This window comes from Aegilops tauschii, chromosome 6 (genome assembly GCF_002575655.3).
Source record: "Aegilops tauschii subsp. strangulata cultivar AL8/78 chromosome 6, Aet v6.0, whole genome shotgun sequence".
Lineage (NCBI taxonomy): Eukaryota > Viridiplantae > Streptophyta > Magnoliopsida > Poales > Poaceae > Aegilops > Aegilops tauschii.
Window position 1 is genome coordinate 79,411,703 of NC_053040.3, and position 23,633 is coordinate 79,435,335.

General features: G+C 48.5%; 1 protein-coding gene and 1 long non-coding RNA gene across 3 annotated transcripts; both read right to left on the reverse strand.

Annotated features, from left to right (window-relative positions):
• Positions 1–307: 307 nt before the first annotated feature.
• Positions 308–4,756, reverse strand: LOC109767049 (uncharacterized). Of its 2 annotated transcripts, none has more exons than XM_045229691.2 (18): positions 4,128–4,756; positions 3,986–4,048; positions 3,745–3,807; positions 3,606–3,668; positions 3,466–3,528; positions 2,780–2,842; positions 2,641–2,703; positions 2,501–2,560; positions 2,359–2,421; positions 2,211–2,273; positions 2,071–2,133; positions 1,929–1,991; positions 1,777–1,839; positions 1,635–1,697; positions 1,495–1,557; positions 1,356–1,418; positions 1,223–1,282; positions 308–1,070 (listed from the first exon to the last, which is right to left on the reverse strand). In XM_045229691.2, the coding sequence occupies exons 1-18, from the start codon at positions 4,213–4,215 to the stop codon at positions 391–393; spliced, it is 1,770 nt and encodes a 589-aa protein (XP_045085626.1). In that variant the 5' UTR covers positions 4,216–4,756; the 3' UTR covers positions 308–390. The 2 variants fall into 2 exon arrangements, with proteins under 2 accessions (XP_045085626.1, XP_045085625.1); XM_045229690.2 differs by having other exon boundaries at positions 2,501–2,563.
• Positions 4,757–9,036: 4,280 nt separating this feature from the next.
• On the reverse strand, positions 9,037–22,970 carry LOC123494607 (uncharacterized). Its single transcript, XR_012186805.1, has 5 exons — positions 22,860–22,970; positions 22,727–22,780; positions 9,315–9,377; positions 9,176–9,238; positions 9,037–9,099 (listed from the first exon to the last, which is right to left on the reverse strand). It is a non-coding gene; the product is annotated as an uncharacterized lncRNA (long non-coding RNA).
• Positions 22,971–23,633: the final 663 nt, after the last annotated feature.

The window sequence follows — 23,633 nt, forward strand, 5'->3', positions numbered from 1 at the left end:
AATTCTGAGCCAGAAGTCACAGAAGTGCCTATCAGGGCAAGGATAAAAAACGCGTCGACTGCATTTGCATCCTGGTAATTTGGGCCAATATGGAGAGAGAGAAAATCTAGGCTGCTTGACAACAAGATAATTTGCGACTGTCGTGGTAATAATTTTCTCCAAACATGTTTCCTCAAAAGTTCCCTTTTTTTCCCTTTTGAGAGTAGGATAGTTTCATCATCAAGAAGTAATACAGCTTATCTATTGAACATGCAAAAATAATAATGCTCTAGTGCATCATCACCCGTAATTAACCCAGAATTTGGAATTTTTAACAAAAAGCCGGCCACTCAGAACGCTTTATTGATCAGATAACATGATTACATCGTTTAGCCCGAACTTTAAATATATCTAATAGAACATGATGTAATTGGTAGGCATGTAGTGGCAAATAGGTTCACCACGCTCTCCGCCTAACAGCTCAAAGTACTGCTGGTCCCAATCAGATGTGTTCATGTGGCACATGGCTGTTGCCGTCACGCCTGGTGTTCCATCTTTCAAGCCTTTGAGTTGCACCGTCAAAGACTGCACCTCTCTTGGCCTATGGCAATAAAAAACCTCATAGGGGAAATCCATAGGGTGGCATGGGACCGAATTATTGCTGAATTGGGCGATCTGTGCCACAACATACATGGTGTTGGGGGTCTCATGCCCATGAATTCTTGTAATGGCTGCTCGTGCACCGCTGACTCCCAAAGCTTTGGTAGCGAACCTGGCCATTGCTTCACAAGATGAGAAGCACATGTGAGGCTCCTCCTTGTCAGCCGGTTTGCCACATGAACGAAGGGTGTCAGCTACCTGCTGGGCCTTTATCGAGCTGTGAGATATCTTGTAATGTGAAAGGATGGTTGCCAAGTACTTTGACTCCAACGGAGTAAAGAAAGAATTGACAGACTTTGGTGAACCGCCTCGTGCAAACATGGTTCCTTGCGGCAGTACAGTGCCAACGCGCAGATTCTTCTTCAAGAACAACATGCCAGTCTGAACTTTGATCTGGTGGCGTTTGGCTTGTGCTTCAGGAACAGCAGAAGCTGCATAGTTATAAATTAAAAAATAATATCAGTTTATCAAAAATTCGACATCCAAAAGTTAATTTAGGAGATTCAATACATATATAAACAAACTAATAGCTTTTATCCGGCCAGAACACTTGCTAAAATTGGTTAGGTAGCACAGTGCTTACTTGAATGTTCATGGTCTGGATCCCAATGTACCGCATAAGCACTATCACCAAAACCATTTTCTAGGAAATAAAACAAGGTGAGATGATTCAGTTCGAACACATTAAGTTTGGTAAGGGTAGCACATGTGCTTACTTGACGGTGAGTGATCTGGATCCCAATGTACCGCATAAGCACTTGCACCAAAACCATTTTCTTCTGCAGAAAATAACAAACTATAGTTTATTCACAACTAACATTTTTGCGACTTGCTTCAGATAGCATAGGCACTTACTTGAAGGTGAGTGATCTGGATCCCAATGTACTGCATAAGCACTTGCACCAAAACCATTTTCTTCTATAGAAAATAATAAACGATGAGTTGATTCACAATTGACACAATCTTGAATTGACAAAGATTGCATAAGTACTTACTTGAAGGGGCATGATCTGGATCCCAATGTACTGCATAAGCACTTTCACCAAAACCCTTGTCTTCTACATGAAATAACACATATGTGATATATGATTCAGACTTGCCATATGCAAAACTTGATAAGGTAGCGTAAGTACTTACTTGAAGGGGCACGATCTGGATCCCAATGCACCGCATAAGCACTTTCACCAAACCGATTTCCTTCTGCAGGAAATAAAACAAACTATGAATCATGCTCGAGTTGATTCACAATTAACACGTGCTCAAGTTGTACACATAGCATAGGTACTTACTTGAAGGTGAATGATCTGGATCCCAGTGCACCGCATAAGAACCCTCATCAAAACCGTTTTGTTCTGCAGGAAATAACAAGCTACATGAGGTGATTCAGGCTTCACCCAATCTCAACTTGGTAAAGCTAGTACTAGTACTTACGAGAAGGAGCATGATCTGGATCCCAATGTACCGCATAAGAACTTGCATCAAAACCATTTTCTTCTGCAGAAAATAACAAACTATGAGTTCATTCACAACTAACACTTTTGCGACTTGGTTCAGATAGCATAGGTACTTACTTGAAGGTGAGTGATCTGGATCCCAATGTACCGCATAAGCACTTGCACCAAAACCATTTTCTTCTACAGAAAAATAATATAAACCATGTGTTGATTCACAGTTGACACCATCTTGAATTGGTAAAGATTGCATTAGATTAGTACTTACTTGAAGGTGCATGATCTGGATCCCAATGTACTGCATAAGCACTTTCACCGAAACCCTTGTCTTCTATAGGAAATAACACATATATGATATATGATTCAGACATGCCATATTCAAAACTTGAGAAGGTAGTACAAGTACATACTTGAAGGTGCATGATCTGGATCCCAATGTACTGCATACGCACTTTCACCAAAACCCTTGTCTTCTAGAGGAAATAACACATGTGATATATGATTCAGACTTACCATATTCAAAACTTGATAAAGTAGTACCAGTACTTACTTGAAGGGGCACGATCTGGATCCCAATGTACCGCATAAGCACTTTCAGCAAACCCATTTCCTTCTGCGTGAAATAACAAACTATGAGTTGATTCATACAATTAACACATGCTCGACTTGTACAGATATAGGTTACTTACTTGAAGGTAAATGATCTGGATCCCAATGTACCGCATAAGCACTCTCATCGAAACCATTTTCTTCTGCAGGAAATAAAAAGCTATGAGGTGATTCAGACTTCACACGATCTCAACTTGGTACAGCTTGCGTTAGTACTTACTTGAAGGGGCATGATCTGGATCCCAATGTACCGCATAAGCACTTTCACCAAACCCGTTTTCTTATGCAGGAAATAACATATGATTTCTATTGAGTTTCAACCATAGGATCGGTCAAATAAAATTGCACATGCACACAAAAACTTTGGCCAAGGGTACGTCTCGCACCCTAAAGTTTCTATTTATTTCTTCTTTTTGTTCTCAACGATTAAAGTCTAGGACCACACAGACTTAGTCCTACTGGGAATGGGGCGTGTAAGAATACCTAGACGCATCAAGCTATAGACACACGTAGCCTACTAGTGTTGGACATGTCTTAACAAAACCTGACCGGAGTTGGCATCTACTAGTACAAACTCTATTCAATTTGAACCTGACACGAGCAAAACATACCTCAAAGCCAACTAGCTAGTACTACTACACACCAGCCAGCTAGCTTGCACCTAATTACTCTACCAAGTTCATTAATAATAAATGTTCAAAAAAAGAAAAAGTTCATTCACAATAATCCTCGACTTGGTACAGATAGCATTTATGTAGGTACTTACTTGAAGGGGCGTGATCTGGATCCCAATGTACCGCATAAGCACTTTCACCGAACCCGTTTTCTTCTACAGAAAATAACAAACTATGAGTTGATTCTCAATTAACACATTTGCAACTTGGTTCAGATAGCATAGGTACTTACTTGAAGGGGCGTGATCGGGATCCCAATGTACCGCATAAGCACTTTCACCGAATCCATTTTCTTCTATAGGAAATAACAAAATATAAGTTGATTCTAAATCAACAGATTCTCGACTTGTACAGATAGCATAGGTACTTACTTGAAGGTGAGTGATCTGGATCCCAATGTACCGCATAAGAACTTTCACCAAAACCTTTTTCTTCTATAGAAAATAACAAAATGCATGTTAGTTGACACATTCTGCTACTCCCTCCGTTCGGAATTACTTGTCTCGGAAGTGGATGTATCTAGAACTAAAATACGTCTAGATACATCCATTTCTGCGACAAGTAATTCCGAACAGAGGGAGTACTTGATAAGGTAGCACAAGTCGTCCTTACCAGATGGTGCATGATCTGGGTCCCAACGAACCGCATAAGCACTCGTATCAAAAGTGTTCTCTTCTGCGGGAGATAACAAACTATATGAGGTGATTCAGACTTGAAATAGTCTCAACTTGGTAAATCTAGCACTGGTACTTACGAGAAGATGGAGGTTCAACCCTGTTGCTGGACTCACCAAAGGTGAGCAGGAGCAGGAAAAAGGCTATTGCCGTAAGCTTGGTCGCCATGTCTAGATCAACTACGAAATTGAATTCTGTTTGGCGAGGAAGAAGAGATGGTCTAGGCGCCTATTTGTAGTGGGAAAAAAGCGGTGGTAGCAAACAATCCGCAATTTTCTCTATTTATTTACTACCTACGCTGTGGTTTGGAAACAAACCATAAGGATAGAAAATGGTTATATTTTAACTGGAATAATATCTCCCCACGAATGCTCCTTGCCCTTTTTTAACAGCAATAATATCCCCCAAATCACGCGCTTTAATCACCAGCCCATAATAAGCGGATTAACCCCCCACACACAGAGTGCATGCTGCCTAGTGCGATAATCTCGCCTGACATGCAATGTCCGGGAATTAACCATCACTTTTTTTTTTGCGGGGAGGAATTAACCATCACTACCTACCTGAATGCCCTTGAATGTGTGTGTGTTTTCTCCACTTCTTCATCTCCACTACTACTAAACAATCAAACAAAAACTTTTTTACATGCACCCCGTTAAGTGTACACCGGTTAATTAGCACCATCTCCACTACTATTAAACAATCAAACAAGAACTTTTTTACATGCACCCGTTAAGTGTACACCGGTTAATTAGCACCGTCTAATTATCTAAATCAATGTAATCTAACTGATTGGATTAATCTAATGAGTTATCAGGGGTGCAGTTAGCAATTATAATAGGGAAACGTTTGAAAACGGTGCGCCGGCTGAAACTTCGGCTGGCCGCTTCGTCACGTAACGCACTAACACACAGGCCCGTGCAAACAACTTCACGCGATGCACTCGTTCCCATCCATTCGTTCCTCACTCCTGGCTCTCTCCTTTCTCAATCCAATCCAAGCCTTGGCGACGACGCCACCAACCGACGGCCATGGCGTCCTGCGACGGGGTGCTGGAGACTGGCGGTGACAGGATCCTGGAGACCGGCAGCGACGGGATGCTGGAACGACGTTGGCAGATGCTACAACCGCGGGGTGCCGGAGCTGCAACGACCTTGGCCAGCGACATGGGACGGCCCCATCGGTGCTGGAGAAGACGCGCCATGGCGTGTGTCACCTACCCCTCGTCCTCATGGCGCACTCTGTCCATCCATCTAGCTCCACTCCAACGACGACCTCCCCCCTGAAAGCTACAACCAGCTGAGCCAGAAGCTGCAACCGTCATATTTTTTTGCTACTACCGGCGACGGATTTGCTACATTCATCACGGTGGGTCTGCGACCTACTAGGCCAGTGGCTTTTTTGTTGCAACCGTCCTAAGATTTTGCTACTACTGGCGGGATTTTTGCTACATCCATCATATGTGGGGGGAGACCGCGACCTGCGACGGCAACGGTGGCGAATTGGTGCAAACGGACATGGAAAAAAGCTTCAACCGGCCTAGTATAAGTTACAACCGATGGATAAAAAAGCTTCAACAGACATGACAGAAAAGCTTCAACCCTCATGGAAAAGCTGGAAGCAGGTACGAAAAAAGCTTCAAGCGACCATGAAAAAAGCTTCAAGCTAGAGCCAGCAATGGCTATGACGGCGAGGCTACGACGGGTTGACGGCGAGGTTGCAGGCTGCAATGGCGAGGCTGCTACCAAACGACAGCGGAGGGTGCGACCACGGAGCAACGCCATGTTGCAACCAATGACGACGAGGGCCGCAAAACACCCACGAGATGCAGCTTCAACAGCGGCGGCGTGGTTGCCAGCACGTCGACGGCGAGGCGAGCGAGGAGCGGCGTCCTTCGTGGGAGGGTAGACATGGGAGGCGGGTGTTTTTTCGCGAGGGTCGGGTAAGAGAAAGAGGCGCCATGGTGGAGGATGCGTTTGCGTCGAGCGCAGCCCGTACGCGAGGAAGGAGGAGGCTTTGACCTGCACGCAAGGGAGAAGATGCAATCTGGACGGTTATTATTGAGTAAATCGAACGACTGGGGCTTGACTGGCCGAAACTTTCGCCGGCGCGCCGGCCGGCGCCCAGTACTGGCCATTATAATAGGCTGACCACCACTCCACCGGCAGACGAAACTTCCCCTCCGTAAGTTTTCTCTCAACCAGAAATCTCTCTTCCAAATAGATAAAGAAATCAACAATTTTTTTTAAAAGTATGCTAAAGGCGTACCATACCTATATAGAAGAAGAGAGCAAGCGTTATTTACAAGAAAAGAAATCAACAATCAATCCCTAATTGACAGCGATGTCATTATAGCTAATGCTTGGAACCAGGCATATGTGATCCATGCAATGATGCAAACCGGCTATTCCCGCATCAATTCCTCACCCAATCAACGCCTCCATAGTCTGTATGCGTTTGTTGTTACGGAGGATGAAGGACGCCTCGCCAGGCCATGTGCTCGGGTAAGGGGCGGCACCCTTGCCGGCGGCGGGGACGGCTGCTGCCACACGGCGAGGTGGAGCAGGGTCAACGCGGCGGCTCAAGCGGTTGGGGACGGCGCGGCTGCTCGATGCAGAACGCCAGGGGAGGCAGCAGCTGGAGCTTGCAAGCGGGAGACGAGACGCTCACCGGAGGACGTGCCACCGCTAGCGTGTGAGTTGGCGCTCGGGCAGTGACGTCGCGATGGCCGTCCGGCGAGGCAGGGAGCAACATGACGGGCGCGGGCGGCACGCTGGCCGGACGAGATGAGGAGCATGAGGGGAGACGCGGAGGAAGAGGTCGTTGCCGGCGGCGCCGCCGGATGCGTCGGACGCGCGCGCTCGCCCGCGGTCATTGCAGACGCAGCAGCCGCCCATGGATGCTCGGGTCGATGCAGGAGGACGAGGAGCAGCTCGCGAGGGTCAGCGGCGCTGGGAATGGATCGGATGCAGGCGGATCTGGCGATTCCACAAGGGCCGCGACTCTCTGTAGAGGAAAAAGAAAGAGAAACAAGAGGGAGAAAGAAGAGACAAATTCATGTATCCTCTCTTCTCCTTACTCTCTATACTGCTGCTCCTCTAATCTTGTTGCCCCTTGCTAATCCTAATATCTTTTTGCTCTCCGCTGTTGCTCCTTCCCATCTACTCCTCTCTGAATCTCCCTTTGATGTGCTTCTCTGAACCCCAACCTGTTGCTGCTTCTTTTCTCCCTGCTACCCCACTGCTGCTCCTCTTCAGCACTTCAAGCAACAACAAGGACTGGATTCTCTCTCTCTCTCTCTCTCTCTCTCTCTCTCTCTCTCTCTCTGAAATTTTTGTAAACTTGAGAAATTTATCTTCAGAATTATGTAATATCCAGATTTGAGGAGTGCTTGCAGTCAGTGATTGGTTCAGTTTCGTATTTGTAAATATAATGATACATTTTGTGTGTTCAAGAAACAGAGAAGCAATGTATATGTTAAGAAAGAGAAATATGGGATTTATCAGCATGACAAGTTTTGCATCTATATGGGATCTATCAGCATGCCAGCGTGTAGGTGAGGAGCTGCCCCTTTTTGAATTTTGCATGATAAGTTCTGCGGCTATATGGGATTTCTACATGACCATCAGCATGGATGTTCAGGTACAGATTTCTTCAGAACCATCAACACTCAGAACAATATGTATGCATGCATGCAGAGAACAGTTATACAAAGATGTGTGTATCTATCATACAATTCTACCACTCCATGCATGTATTTGTTTATGGATCATTCATAGTTGGCAAGTTTTTATGGTCTCTAGGCAAACTTAATGTAATTTCACATGAGACAGTCATCATGTGCAAAGACCTATAGAACAATTGTTTGAATGGGCATGAGACGATTGCACTGAATGCTTGACACTATATCAATCGTGAGACAAGATTAGTTATCCAAAGAAACTTTATGCCTTATCTGCTTGGAATATAGGAAGTATGTGTGCCTTGTGTCTTCTTATGAACCTACGTTTGTGAAAAAAATATATTCACTGCATTTTCAGCTACCTATATGCTTAGGAAGACACAACTTACATAGTTTAGTTTTTTTTCTTTTCAATTCTATTTAATAGATGCGGACCAACAAACAAGTTCGAATTATTTTACTATCATTTTTTATTGAGAATTGTTTGCCATTAATCTTTCTACCTGTTGATTTATTTTCCCCTTAGCATCTATCAACCATCATTGCCCGTGACCAGTCTCGCTTTCCCTAATGCACAAACAAACAAAATGCCTTGCATGCACTGCATAATTTAGTTCATTCAATGCCAGCACATGATCTTCTTACGGTATGTGAACAACAGACTGCAATTTTATTCGTTGGGTTCATATGTGGCATTTGCTCATTTGATTTTCAATTAAATGATCTTCTTACATTATGTGAACAACATACTGGAATTTTATTCCCTCGGTCCATATGTGGCATTTGCTCATTTGATTTTCAATTAAATTTGCGAGCGGGCTACTTTAGTTAGAATACAATTAAAAAAAAATGAAGGACCGTTCTAAGAGGTTAGTGTGGAATGAAACTTCCTAAGGAATGTAGTGCAAAAGAATTTGTAGATTTTTTCTATAGGATTAATTCATTCATATAATAAGAGTGCCTAGAAAAAAAATCATCTGGATTCAACCCTCTGAATTTTCAATGAAAATATTCTGGATCAAAGATACCCTAAGGTGGAATAGAAAGACTACCATGGCCACAATTATTATCAAAAGTGGTTGATGTTTGTTATGAACTATTTTGACTACAAATAATATGAAATATGCCAAACATTTACAAGACACGGAGAGGATGTGGCGTGCAATGGTGTCTGATTTCTTAAATGGCTCGGTAAAAAAACTCATTAAAAGAGAAATAAGATTCAAAATAGATGTTTTATTGCAGATTATAATGCGTGCGTTGCACGTGCATGCTTACTAGTGTGGCATGGTAGCACAAGTACTTACTGGAAGATGCATCTTTTGGTTTCCCATCCACCTTATAAGCACTTGCCCCAAAACTTTCTTCTTCTGCAGGAAATAACAAAGCATGAGTTCGTTCAGGACCAAGACGTTCTCAACTCGGTAAGGTAGCACAAGTACTTACTAGAAGGTGCATCTTCTGATTTCCAATCTACCTTATAAGCACTTGCCCCAAAACCTTTTTCCTCTGTAGGAAATAACAAACCATGAGTTCATTCAGTACTAACACATTCTCGATGTGGTATGGTAGCACAAGTACTTACTGGAAGGTTCATCTTCTGGTTTCCAATCCACCTTATAAGCACTTGCCCCAAAACCTCCTTCTTCTGCAGGTAATAACAAAGTATGAGTTTATTCAGAATTAATACATTCTTAACATGGTAAGATAGCTGTGACGCCCCCGATTTGACCGTACACTAATCATGCACGCAAATGTGTACGATCAAGGTCAGGGACTCACGGGAAGATATCACAACACAACTCTACAACATAAATAAGTCATACAAGCATCATAATACAAGCCAGGGGCCTCGAGGGCTCGAATACAAGTGCTCGATCACAGACGAGTCAGCGGAAGCAACAATATCTGAGTACAGACATAAGTTAAACAAGTTTGCCTTAAGAAGGCTAGCACAAACTGGGGTACAGATCGAACGAGGCGCAGGCCTCCTGCCAGGGATCCTCCTAACTACTCCTGGTCGTCGTCAGCGGCCTGCACGTAGTAGTAGGCACCTCCGGTGTCGTAGGTGTCGTCGTCGACGATGGCGTCTGGCTCCTGGACTCCAACATCTGGTTGCGACAACCAGATAGATAGGAAAGGGGGAAAGAGGGAGAGAAGCAACCGTGAGTACTCATCCAAAGTACTCGCAAGCAAGGAGCTACACTACATATGCATGGGTATATGTGTAAAGGGGCATATCAGTGGACTGAACTGCAGAATGCCAGAATAAAAGGGGGATAGCTAGTCCTGTCGAAGACTACGCTTCTGGCCATCTCCATCTTGCAGCAGGTAGAAGAGAGTAGATTGAAGTCCTCCAAGTAGCATCGCATAGCATAATCCTACCCGGCGATCCCCTCCTCGTCGCCCTGTTAGAGAGCGATCACCGGGTTGTATCTGGCACTTGGAAGGGTGTATTTTATTCAGTATCCAGTTCTAGTTGTCATAAGGTCAAGGTACAACTCCGGGTCGTCCTTTTACCGAGGGACACGGCTATTCGAATAGATAAACTTCCCTGCAGGGGTGCACCACATAACCCAACACGCTCGATCCCATTTGGCCGGACACACTTTTCTGGGTCATGCCCGGCCTCGTAAGATCAACACGTCGCAGCCCCACCTAGGCTCAACAGAGAGGTCAGCATGCCGGTCTAATCCTATGCGCGCAGGGGTCTGGGCCCATCGCCCTATGCACACCTGCACGTTGCGTACGCGGCCGGAAGCAGACCTAGCCCCCTTAATACAAGCGCGAGCTTACGGTCCAATGCGGCGCGCGCCACTCAGTTGCTGACGTCAAAAGAGCTTCGGCTGATACCACAACGTCGGGATACCCATAACTACTCCCACGTAGATGGTTAGTGCGTATAGACCAAATGGCCAGACTCAGATCAAATACCAAGATCTCGTTAAGCGTGTTAAGTAACCGTGAGAGCCGACCAGGGCCAGGCCCACCTCTCACCTAGGCGGTCTCAACCTGCCCTGTCGCTTCGCCACCAAGATCCACTCGCGGGTACTCCTACGAGCCGACCCGACTTTAGTCATCACATGTGTCATGTATATAGTATATAAGTATATACCCGTGATCACCGCCCAGGTGATCACGGCCCGATAGTATAGCACAACAGACGGACAAGAATGTAGGGCCACTGATGGAAAACTAGCATCCTATACTAAGCATGTAGGATTGCAGGTAAAGGTAACAACAGTAGTAGCAAGGATAGGCTATGCATCAGGATAGGATATCGAAAGCAGTAACATGCTACACTACTCTAATGCAAGCAGTATAGAGAAGAATAGGCGATATCTGGTGATCAAGGGGGGGGGGGCTTGCCTGGTTGCTCTGGCAAGTAGGAGGGGTCGTCGACTCCGTAGTCGAACTGGGCAGCAGCAGTGTCGGTCTCGTAGTCTACCGGAGAGAAGAGGGGGGAAGAAACAGTAAATACAATGCAAACATAAGCATGACGATGCGTGACATGAAAATGAGCGGTGCTAGGTGTGTCCTAATGCGACAGTAGGTGGTACCGGCGAAGGGGGGGGGGGAACATCCGGGAGGTATTCCCGATGTTTCGCGTTTTCGGACAGACGGACCGGAGGGGGAAAGTTGCTAGTTCGATAGGTTAGGGAGGTGTGGTGGACGAACGGACTGCGTATTCGGATTCGTCTCGTCGTTCTGAGCAACTTTCATATAGAAAACATTTTCATCCGAGTTACGGTTTAAAAGATATGAATTTTCAAAGTTTATTTGAATTTCTGGAATTATTTGAATTAAGCAAAAAAATGAATTATGACGTCAGCATGAGGTAATGCTGATGTCAGCAGGTCAACAGGTCGGCTGACCAGTCAAACCAGACAGGTGGGTCCAGTGGGACCCACATGTCAGCCTCTGTTAGTCTAACAGTAATTTAAACTAAACTAACAGTCTAATTAGAGGGGTGGGCCCCATATGTCAGTGAGTGATTAGTTAATATAATTATTTTTATTTATAAAATAATTGCTAGACTAATTAACAGAAGGAGGGGCCCACATGTCAGTGGCTGGGCCTGCCCAGTCAGCACGTTGACTGGGTTGACCCAGTCAACGGGGCCCACGGGGCCCACTGGCAGTGGCACCGGGGTGGCCCCAGGCCAGCCACGTCGGCGGCCGGCGCCGGAGCGACTCCGACGAGCCAAACGCGGCGGCGCGGCTCGGGAGGGGCGCGGGTTTCGCGCACAGGGGGTCTGCGGGGTTGTGGCTGGGCGCGTTCGACGCGGCTCGGCGCCGTGCGTCCAACGGTGGTGGCCGGAGTGGCTGGAACGGGCGGGGGCGAGCGCTTCGAGCTCGCCGGCGGCGAGGTGCTTCGGGCTGGGGCGGGTGCAGCGTTAGAGCGCGCGAGCGGCCGAACTAACTAGCTAGGCGGGTGCGGCACGATGCGGTCGAGCTAATGGGCCTACGCCCATGACCAATTGGTCACCGGAGCCTTGCCGGCGGCGAGCTTCGCGGCGCGGCGTTCGGGCGCGCGTGGGGAAGCAGCTAGGGGGCGCGCGAGAGAGAAAGGACAGGGGAGGAGGGGGGAGAGGCTCACCGCGCGGCACACGGAGGCCGGTGAGAGGCTTAGGAGCAGCAGGTCGGCGCCGGGGAAGAAGGGGGTCGCCGGCGTCCGAAGTTGAAGACGAGCTCGGTGTGCTCGTTGTAGGGGCTCCGGTCTCCAACGGGCTGCACCAGACGAAGCAGCGGGCGACGGCGGTCCTTGAAGACAACGTGGGGCGGCGAGGTGGGCACGGTGGCCGTGTGAACAACGGGAACGGCGGCGACCGCGTCAGGCGTGGGGAAGGAAGAGCGGTGCGGATCTGGGGGGGAAAGAGAGAGGCGCAGGGGCCGAGAGGTGAGCGGGGGTGAGTGGGAGAGGGGCCCGAGGAGGCGGGGGGGAGCTGGCGTCCTTATCCTCCCCGTCGCCGGCGAGGGGGTGCGGCGGGGACTGCCCCTGTTCCGACCCCGGTCGGGGGAACAGGGAAGGGGGGCGAGTGGGAGAGGTGGGCTGGGCCGGGGGTCGGCCCAGTTGGGCCAGGGGTGCTGTGGGGGGGGGGCTTCTCCTTTTTCTTTTTCTTTGTCTGTGTTCTTTTGCATTTTCTTTTTATTTGTTTATTTTCTTTTCTGTTTTATTTCATTTAAAAGTATTTAGGTATTTTATAAAAATGTGTTTTCTCCACCATAATTACCAGTGTATTATTTAGCACCCATCGAACATTTTTGTTTAAATTTTTGAAAACTTTTACTTTCCACTTTAATTTTAATTGAAGTTTGAATTAGGAGTTTGAAAAGAAATGTGATTCCAAATGTGATCATGCCCTGTTTAGCAACATGATTAGCTTAATCACAGAGAGTTACTGTAGCATGATCCTCAGGGTGTTACAAATCTCCTCCACTACAAGAAATCTCGTCCCGAGATTTAGGAGGTAGAAGGAAACAGTGCGGGGTATTCTTCGCGCAGACGATCCTCTCGTTCCCAAGTGGCCTCATCTTCAGAATGGTGCGACCACTGGACTTTGAGAAACTTGATCGCCTTCTGACATGTGCGGCGTTCAGCTTGGTTGAGAATGCGGACCGGATGCTCCTTATAGGAGAGGTCTTGCTGCAATTCGAGCACTTCATGATCCACAGCTCGGATTGGATCCTTGAAGCAACGGCGGAGCTGTGACACATGGAACACATCGTGAACCTGAGAAAGGTTCGGCGGTAGCTCCAGTTGGTATGCCACTTTTCCACGCCTTTCGAGAATAGTGAATGGGCCAATATAGCGAGGAGCTAGTTTGCCCTTGATCCCGAAGCGGTGAGCACCCTTCATAGGTGTGACTCGAAGATAAGCCTTTTCGCCAGGTTGATAGACCATGTCTTTATGATGACGGTCATACTGACTCTTCTGACGTGACTGAGCAGTCTTGAGATTCTCACGAATAATGCGGACTTGTTCTTCGGCATCTTGGATAATATCCGGACCGAAGAGTGGACGTTCCCCAGTTTCTGACCAGTTCAGAGGGGTTCGGCACTTTCGTCCATACAACACTTCGAAGGGGGCCATCTTCAGACTAGCTTGATAGCTATTATTATAAGAGAACTTAGCATACGGGAGAGATTCCTCCCATTTCTTGCCGAAGGAAATAACGCAAGCTCGAAGCATGTCTTCGAGAACTTGATTGACGCGTTCAACTTGTCCTTGCGATTGAGGATGAAACGCAGTACTGAATGACAGATGAGTTCCCATAGCTTCTTGGAAACTTGCCCAGAATCTTGAAGTGAATAAGCTGCCACGGTCTGAGCTGATAACCAATGGAATACCGTGGAGTGAAACAATCCTGGACATATAGAGCGTTGCCAACTGGCTAGCAGTGATCGTTTCTTTGACTGCCAGAAAATGTGCAACTTTGGAAAGTCGGTCAATGACGACAAGAATAGCATCATTACCTTTCTGTGATTTGGGAAATCCAGTGACGAAGTCCATCTCAACATGGTCCCATTTCCATTCAGGAATAGAGATAGGTTGCAGAGTTCCAGCAGGCCTTTGATGTTCTGCTTTGATACGACGGCAAACGTCACACTCAGCAACATAACGAGCAATGGCTTGCTTCATATTAGACCACCAGAATCTCTGACGGATGTCTTGGTACATCTTTGTACTACCAGGATGGATACACAGAGGCGTATCATGAGCTTCTTTCATAACTTCCTGTGTCATATCCAGGTTTTTCTCTGCACATGGCACCACTAGGCGGCCCTTGAAGTATAAGGTGCCATCTTCAGCAATAGTGAAGAATGAGGGCTTTCCTTCTGCGAGGTAGCGCTTAATCTTGTGGGCTTCAGAGTCATACTTCTGTAGCCTTTTGATGCTGTCCTCGAGATCTGGTTTAGCAACTAGGGTATTGAGGGAACCCTGGGTAACAACGTGGAGGTTCACCTTGCCAAACTCCTTAGGAGGGGGAGCGAGTGCACCCGGAGGAACAATATGGAGGTTCAGCTTCCTGAATTCTTCAACAAGCGAGGGCTGAACTTTATGAACTTGGAGGTGGTTGCAGTAAGACTTGCGGCTCAAGGCATCAGCCATTACATTAGCCTTGCCTGGCGTATAGGAAATACCCAAGTCAAAGTATGCAACAAGCTCCATCCATCTCTGTTGACGGAGGTTCAGATCTGGCTGAGTAAACAGATACTTCAGACTTTGGTGGTCAGTGAAGATCTCGCAACGATTACCGAGAAGGTAATGTCGCCACTGCTTCAGCGCATGAATGACAACAGCAAGTTCGAGGTCGTGAACTGGGTAGTTCTCTTCGTGAGGGCGCAATTGCCGAGAGGCATAAGCAATCACTTTGCGGTCTTGCATTAGGACACAACCTAATCCTTGACGGGAAGCGTCGCAGTAAATGACAAAGTCCTTCTTAGTATCAGGTGGAGCTAGAACTGGAGCAGAAGTCAACTTGTCTTTGAGTGCCTGGAAACTTTCCTGACACTTGTCTGTCCATTGGAACTTGACACCCTTATGCAATAGGTTAGTCAGAGGCCTGGCGATCTTAGAGAAGTTCTCGACGAATCGACGGCAATAGCTGGCGAGACCGAGAAAACTTCTGACTTGCTTAACGTTCTTGGGAGGAGTCCAATCAAGAATAGCCTGAACTCGCTCGGGGTTGACGGTAATACCATCCTTAGAGATGACATGCCCAAGATAGGTTACTTCCGGTAGCCAGAATTCACATTTGGAGAACTTGGCATATAGTTGATGTTCTCGTAGCTTTTCCAGCACAAGTCGAAGATGTTCAGCATGTTCTTCTTCGTTCTTGGAGAATACCAGGATATCATCCAGATAAACCACGACGAACTTGTCGAGGTAATCCATGAATATATAGTTCATCAGACGAGAGAAGGTGGCTGGAGCATTGGTTAAACCGAAAGACATGACGGTGTACTCGTATGAACCATAGCGAGTCACGAAGGCGGTCTTTGGGATATCCTCTTCGCGAACACGGATCTGATGGTAGCCCAACCTCAAGTCGAGCTTAGAGAACACTGACGAACCCGCCAGTTGATCATACATATCATTGATCCGAGGAAGAGGGTATTTATTCTGAATGGTAGCTTGGTTTATAGGACGGTAGTCTTGAACTAACCGGTTTGTCCCATCCTTCTTCTTGACAAAGAGGGAAGGTGCTCCCCAAGGAGAGCAACTTGGGCGAATGAATCCTTTGCGAAGAGATTTGTCGATTTCCTCCTTAAGCTCAAGGAGTTCATGCAGCGGCATTTTGTAGGGTCGCTTGGCTATAGGAGTGGTGCCTGGTTTCAAGTCGATGATGAATTCGACAGCTCTAGCAGGGGGAATCCCTGGAAGTTCTTCAGGGAAGACGTCGAGGAATTCACGCACGACGGGAATGTTTTCAATGCCCTCGAGTGGTGCAGCGTTCAATGCATTCAATGCATAGAGCCTTGCCTCGGCATTTTGCATCAGATGAGCTTGGTAAGCAACTATTTCATCTGAAGGGTGTAGCAGATGGACGGTCTTAGTGGCGCAAACTATAGAAGCAGTATGCGCTTTCAACCAATCCATACCCAAAATGAGGTCGATGTTAGACGTCTTCAGGATAATGGGAGAGGCATAGAATTCCAGCCCTTCGATTTCCACGGGGACATCGATGCCAACCAAGGAGGTTTGACACTGTCCCACGGGGGTTTTGACCAATACAGAGGTGTTCATCTCCTCACATTTAACGTCGTGCTTGTATGCAAAATCTTCTGACATGAATGAATGCGATGCACCTGTATCGAATAAAACGGATGCTGGTACTGAATTTACGAGGAGTGTACCCATCACAGTAGCAGGCTGGTCTTGAGCTTCGTTGAGATCAACGTGGTTGGCATGAGCACGACCATAAGACTTAGCATTGTTGTTGCGGGGCTGATTGTTACCACGGCCAGTTGCTGGGAGGGCAAGTTGATTCTGATTCTGATGGCAATCCCTGGCACGGTGACCTGGTTGTCCACACTTGTAGCACAGACCATTATTGGGAGTGGGAACAGGAGCTTGGGATGGTGGAGCTGGAAGTCTTGACTGCCTAGAGGGTGGTGGAGGCAGACGAGGTGCAGCATAGGTCTGCCTTGGGGCAGATGCATTTGGATGGTACATGCTGTTCGGGATCCATATCTTACGCTTCTGTGCGGGCGAGCCCGAAGATGAGCCCGTGTCACGGTTGCGCCTGTGAGAGCTCTGGTATTCCTGCAGACCAGTTTCGACATTGATGGCCTTGTTCACCAAGGTGGCGAAATCAGCAAAGTCATGCACTAGAAGTGCGAGCTTGATGTCAGCTTGAAGGCCATAACGGAACTTCTCCTGTCTGCGTGCATCAGTTGCAATGTCTTCTTCAGCATAGCGGGACAAGTCCAGAAACTCCCGCTGATAAGCTTCGACAGTTTTGTTGCCTTGGGTGAGGTTGCAGAACTCACGCTTCTTCCGGTCCATGACTCCTTGAGGAATGAAGCGGGCACGGAAAGCAGCTTGGAAGTCTGGCCATGTGATGATTGTTCCAGCTGGCAGAGTACGCCTGTGGCTGTTCCACCATTGAGCTGCGGGTCCCTTCAAGAAGAAGGAAGCAAAGGTGACATAGCTGGCAGGGGCTACATCAGCAGACTCCATCTCATAGGTGATGTCACAGAGCCAGTCATCAGCATCCAGGGGCTGAGTTGAGCTGCGGTAGATGGTTGGGTTGAGGCGTATGAAATCTTGAAGAGTCACTTGAGCTGGCTGCTGGTTCATATTGGGGCGAGGAAACTGAGCCATCATATTTTCCATGAATTGGCGGTTCAGTTCAAACTGTTGGATCATACCAGCCATGTACTCAGGTGGTGGTGGGGCATCGCCACCACGACCACGACCACCTGGTCTAACCATCCTGCTGATATATAACAGGGGTAGTTCAGCATTGAGAAATTTGCAATGACAAGAATCATTCATGATGAAACATGCATAAAGAAAGGAGCACGATAGCTACTACATAGTAGTCGGCATAGCTTACAAAAGGGGTCATGCATAGAGTTCAGTACACAGAGTTCAGTACATAGACTAAACATCATAGGCGGCACACAGGCTCGCGGCGAATGCATCTAACACTGCAAGCAAGCCTACATCAGTCCCAAAAGGTACTGTGGAGGTAATCGTAGCCCGACAGCTGGTAGTGAGGCAACGGATAGCCCTCCACGTCAGCAGACTGGGGGCCGCGGATACTCAGGTGTAGAGTCCGACGCTCAGGTGGCAGAAGAGGACCAAGTGCGGGAGAGTAGCCTCCCACCTCTGGCCAACCGACACCGTGGGGCATCACGGTCCTGGCTGGGTAGATCGCAGTACGCGGTACCTGTCCAGATCGGACAAAGGGGTGCAGCAGCGTCAGAGCACGGTAAAGGTGCTGACGGGTGGTGTACATCTCGTGGCGAAGAGCTCGGTTAGCTCGATCCAGCCCATCAGCATGCAGAACCAGGTGCTGATGGTAGAAGGGCTCTCGGGTGACAGTGGAGTAGGCAGCAGTATAGTATCCCTCCGCACCAACATCAGATGCGATAGCAATGTGCCTGAAAGGGGAGGTGTCCAACTCCTGATACTCTCCACGAAGACGTGTCAGAGCAGCATAGGCAGCATCGTGGACAGCCATATCGATGGTCACACCAACACCATGTGCGGTGTGCAGCACAGTAGTGGAGTCGTACTCCCGAGAGTAGAGGTGGACGATGGCACGGTACTGCTCCTGGTTAAAGTCCTGGTACTCCTCGTAGACGGTGTACTCAGGGTGCCAGCGATAACCCAGATAGGTCATCATCTCAGATCGCACCGCAGGTGATCCCGAGGCACCAATGGCCGTCGTGTGGCGAACGACCTGCCTCGTGGGTTCCATCTGAAAGCAAAGACGTTTCAAAGGAGTCAAATGACAGTGTGTGAATTGTTCAAAATACTATTCTAAGAAACAACTATGGCTTATCCAACTTTGGGGTGAATGCGGTCACGGGATCCTAGTGTTAAAGTTAGTAAATTCGTTTAACCCGAGTAGAAGAGAGTTCAGAGTCCCAGAGTAAAGGTCGAGGAGTAAAAGATACTAGTACCACCCAATGGCGACGTGGGCCCGTAAGACACACAGCCATGTTAGTAAAAGTTTTGTAATGTCTAGACTCGACTTCGGCCAAGGAGTGTGGAAAGGGGGATTCCTACAGGCAGTCGGCTCTGATACCAACTTGTGACGCCCCCGATTTGACCATACACTAATCATGCATGCAAATGTGTACGATCAAGGTCAGGGACTCACGGGAAGATATCACAACACAACTCTACAACATAAATAAGTCATACAAGCATCATAATACAAGCCAGGGGCCTCGAGGGCTCGAATACAAGTGCTCGATCACAGACGAGTCAGCGGAAGCAACAATATCTGAGTACAGACATAAGTTAACAAGTTTGCCTTAAGATGGCTAGCACAAACTGGGGTACAGATCGAACGAGGCGCAGGCCTCCTGCCAGGGATCCTCCTAACTACTCCCGGTCGTCGTCAGCGGCCTGCACGTAGTAGTAGGCACCTCCGGTGTCGTAGGTGTCGTCGTCGACGGTGGCGTCTGGCTCCTGGACTCCAACATCTGGTTGCGACAACCAGATAGATAGGAAAGGGGGAAAGAGGGAGAGAAGCAACCGTGAGTACTCATCCAAAGTACTCGCAAGCAAGGAGCTACACTACATATGCATGGGTATATGTGTAAAGGGGCATATCAGTGGACTGAACTGCAGAATGCCAGAATAAAAGGGGGATAGCTAGTCCTGTCGAAGACTACGCTTCTGGCCATCTCCATCTTGCAGCAGGTAGAAGAGAGTAGATTGAAGTCCTCCAAGTAGCATCGCATAGCATAATCCTACCCGGCGATCCCCTCCTCGTCGCCCTGTTAGAGAGCGATCACCGGGTTGTATCTGGCACTTGGAAGGGTGTATTTTATTCAGTATCCAGTTCTAGTTGTCATAAGGTCAAGGTACAACTCCGGGTCGTCCTTTTACCGAGGGACATGGCTATTCGAATAGATAAACTTCCCTGCAGGGGTGCACCACATAACCCAACACGCTCGATCCCATTTGGCCGGACACACTTTTCTGGGTCATGACCGGCCTCGTAAGATCAACACGTCGCAGCCCCACCTAGGCTCAACAGAGAGGTCAGCACGCCGGTCTAATCCTATGCGCGCAGGGGTCTGGGCCCATCGCCCTATGCACACCTCCACGTTGCGTACGCGGCCGGAAGCAGACCTAGCCCCCTTAATACAAGCGCGAGCTTACGGTCCAATGCGGCGCGCGCCACTCAGTTGCTGACGTCAAAAGAGCTTCGGCTGATACCACGACGTCGGGATACCCATAACTACTCCCACGTAGATGGTTAGTGCGTATAGACCAAATGGCCAGACTCAGATCAAATACCAAGATCTCGTTAAGCGTGTTAAGTAACCGCGAACGCCGACCAGGGCCAGGCCCACCTCTCACCTAGGCGGTCTCAACCTGCCCTGTCGCTTCGCCACCAAGATCCACTCGCGGGTACTCCTACGAGCCGACCCGACTTTAGTCATCACATGTGTCATGTATATAGTATATAAGTATATACCCGTGATCACCGCCCAGGTGATCACGGCCCGATAGTATAGCACAACAGACGGACAAGAATGTAGGGCCACTGATGGAAAACTAGCATCCTATACTAAGCATGTAGGATTGCAGGTAAAGGTAACAACAGTAGTAGCAAGGATAGGCTATGCATCAGGATAGGATATCGAAAGCAGTAACATGCTACACTACTCTAATGCAAGCAGTATAGAGAAGAATAGGCGATATCTGGTGATCAAGGGGGGGGCTTGCCTGGTTGCTCTGGCAAGTAGGAGGGGTCGTCGACTCCGTAGTCGAACTGGGCAGCAGCAGTGTCGGTCTCGTAGTCTACCGGAGAGAAGAGGGGGGAAGAAACAGTAAATACAATGCAAACATAAGCATGACGATGCGTGACATGAAAATGAGCGGTGCTAGGTGTGTCCTAATGCGACAGTAGGTGGTACCGGCGAAGGGGGGGAACATCCGGGAGGTATTCCCGATGTTTCGCGTTTTCGGACAGACGGACCGGAGGGGGAAAGTTGCTAGTTCGATAGGTTAGGGAGGTGTGGTGGACGAACGGACTGCGTATTCGGATTCGTCTCGTCGTTCTGAGCAACTTTCATATAGAAAACATTTTCATCCGAGTTACGGTTTAAAAGATATGAATTTTCAAAGTTTATTTGAATTTCTGGAATTATTTGAATTAAGCAAAAAAATGAATTATGACGTCAGCATGAGGTAATGCTGATGTCAGCAGGTCAACAGGTCGGCTGACCAGTCAAACCAGACAGGTGGGTCCAGTGGGACCCACATGTCAGCCTCTGTTAGTCTAACAGTAATTTAAACTAAACTAACAGTCTAATTAGAGGGGTGGGCCCCATATGTCAGTGAGTGATTAGTTAATATAATTATTTTTATTTATAAAATAATTGCTAGACTAATTAACAGAAGGAGGGGCCCACATGTCAGTGGCTAGGCCTGCCCAGTCAGCACGTTGACTGGGTTGACCCAGTCAACGGGGCCCATGGGGCCCACTGGCAGTGGCACTGGGGTGGCCCCAGGCCAGCCACGTCGGCGGCCGGCGCCGGAGCGACTCCGACGAGCCAAACGCGGCGGCGCGGCTCGGGAGGGGCGCGGGTTTCGCGCACAGGGGGTCTGCGGGGTTGTGGCTGGGCGCGTTCGACGCGGCTCGGCGCCGTGCGTCCAACGGTGGTGGCCGGAGTGGCTGGAACGGGCGGGGGCGAGCGCTTCGAGCTCGCCGGCGGCGAGGTGCTTCGGGCTGGGGCGGTGCAGCGTTAGAGCGCGCGAGCGGCCGAACTAACTAGCTAGGCGGGTGCGGCACGATGCGGTCGAGCTAATGGGCCTACGCCCATGAACAATTGGTCACCGGAGCCTTGCCGGCGGCGAGCTCCGCGGCGCGGCGTTCGGGCGCGCGTGGGGAAGCAGCTAGGGGGCGCGCGAGAGAGAAAGGACAGGGGAGGAGGGGGGAGAGGCTCACCGCGCGGCACACGGAGGCCGGTGAGAGGCTTAGGAGCAGCAGGTCGGCGCCGGGGAAGAAGGGGGTCGCCGGCGTCCGAAGTTGAAGACGAGCTCGGTGTGCTCGTTGTAGGGGCTCCGGTCTCCAACGGGCTGCACCAGACGAAGCAGCGGGCGACGGCGGTCCTTGGAGACAACGTGGGGCGGCGAGGTGGGCACGGTGGCCGTGTGAACGACGGGAACGGCGGCGACCGCGTCGGGCGTGGGGAAGGAAGAGCGGCGCGGATCTGGGGGGGAAAGAGAGAGGCGCAGGGGCCGAGAGGTGAGCGGGGGTGAGTGGGAGAGGGGCCCGAGGAGGCGGGGGGGAGCTGGCGTCCTTATCCTCCCCGTCGCCGGCGAGGGGGTGCGGCGGGGACTGCCCCTGTTCCGACCCCGGTCGGGGGAACAGGGAAGGGGGGCGAGTGGGAGAGGTGGGCTGGGCCGGGGGTCGGCCCAGTTGGGCCAGGGGTGCTGTGGGGGGGGGGGTCTTCTCCTTTTTCTTTTTCTTTGTCTGTGTTCTTTTGCATTTTCTTTTTATTTGTTTATTTTCTTTTCTGTTTTATTTCATTTAAAAGTATTTAGGTATTTTATAAAAATGTGTTTTCTCCACCATAATTACCAGTGTATTATTTAGCACCCATCGAACATTTTTGTTTAAATTTTTGAAAACTTTTATTTTTCACTTTAATTTTAATTGAAGTTTGAATTAGGAGTTTGAAAAGAAATGTGATTCCAAATGTGATCATGCCCTGTTTAGCAACATGATTAGCTTAATCATCTAGAGTTACTGTAGCATGATCCTCAGGGTGTTACAATAGTACAAGTACTTACTTGAAGGAGGATCCCAGTGTACCGCATACGCACTTTCACCAAAACCGTCTTTTTCTGAAGGAAATAACAAACTATATGAGGTGATTCAGACTTGACACTTCATCAAGTTGGTAAAGATAGCACTAGTACTTACAAGAAGATGGAGGTTCACCCTTGTCGCTGGACTCGGCGAAGGCCAGGAGGAGCAAGAAAAAGGTTATTGCTATAAGCTTGATCGCCATGTCTAGATCACTATGAACTAAATTTCGTTGGGCGAGGAAGACGGAAGGGTCTAGGTGCCTATTTATACCGCTCGACCATTCCTTAATAGTGGAACATAAATAGTGGTCGGTAAGAAGCACCAAATTTCCTATTGCCATAATATCTGCCCAAAGATAATTTGTGAGAAAACATTGTACTCCTCCTATTCCTTAGTACTGATTAACTCTATCTCTACCACTGTATCTCTTCTATCTCTATCTCTACTACTATATCTCTATCTCTATCTCTACTACGCTATCTCTATCTCTATTTCATGATTAATTCCAGTAAATAATTCATGACTAGAAGAGATACTAGCATGCAATAATCTAGCAAACTAGAAGAACAACAAGACATGCATAACAGCAGCAAACACGTAACAATAGCTGTAGAAACAGACATGAACAGAGGATGTTGGACGTACTGATCGTTAGCTATTATGGGTGCGACAGTGTTGATGACGATGTTGGCGACGATCTGCTGCTGACGGCGATGAATACGACGATGAGTAGCACCGCCCGACTTGGACGGAAGACGACCCGTGATGACGAATTTGAGCAGTCGCGCACAGCGCTTCCCAAAAACCTAATTCGTCCTCTCCCGGTGCAGGATCGCAAAGACGAACGGTTCCGGAGACCTGCTCTCCCACGCGCCGATGCACGCCGGC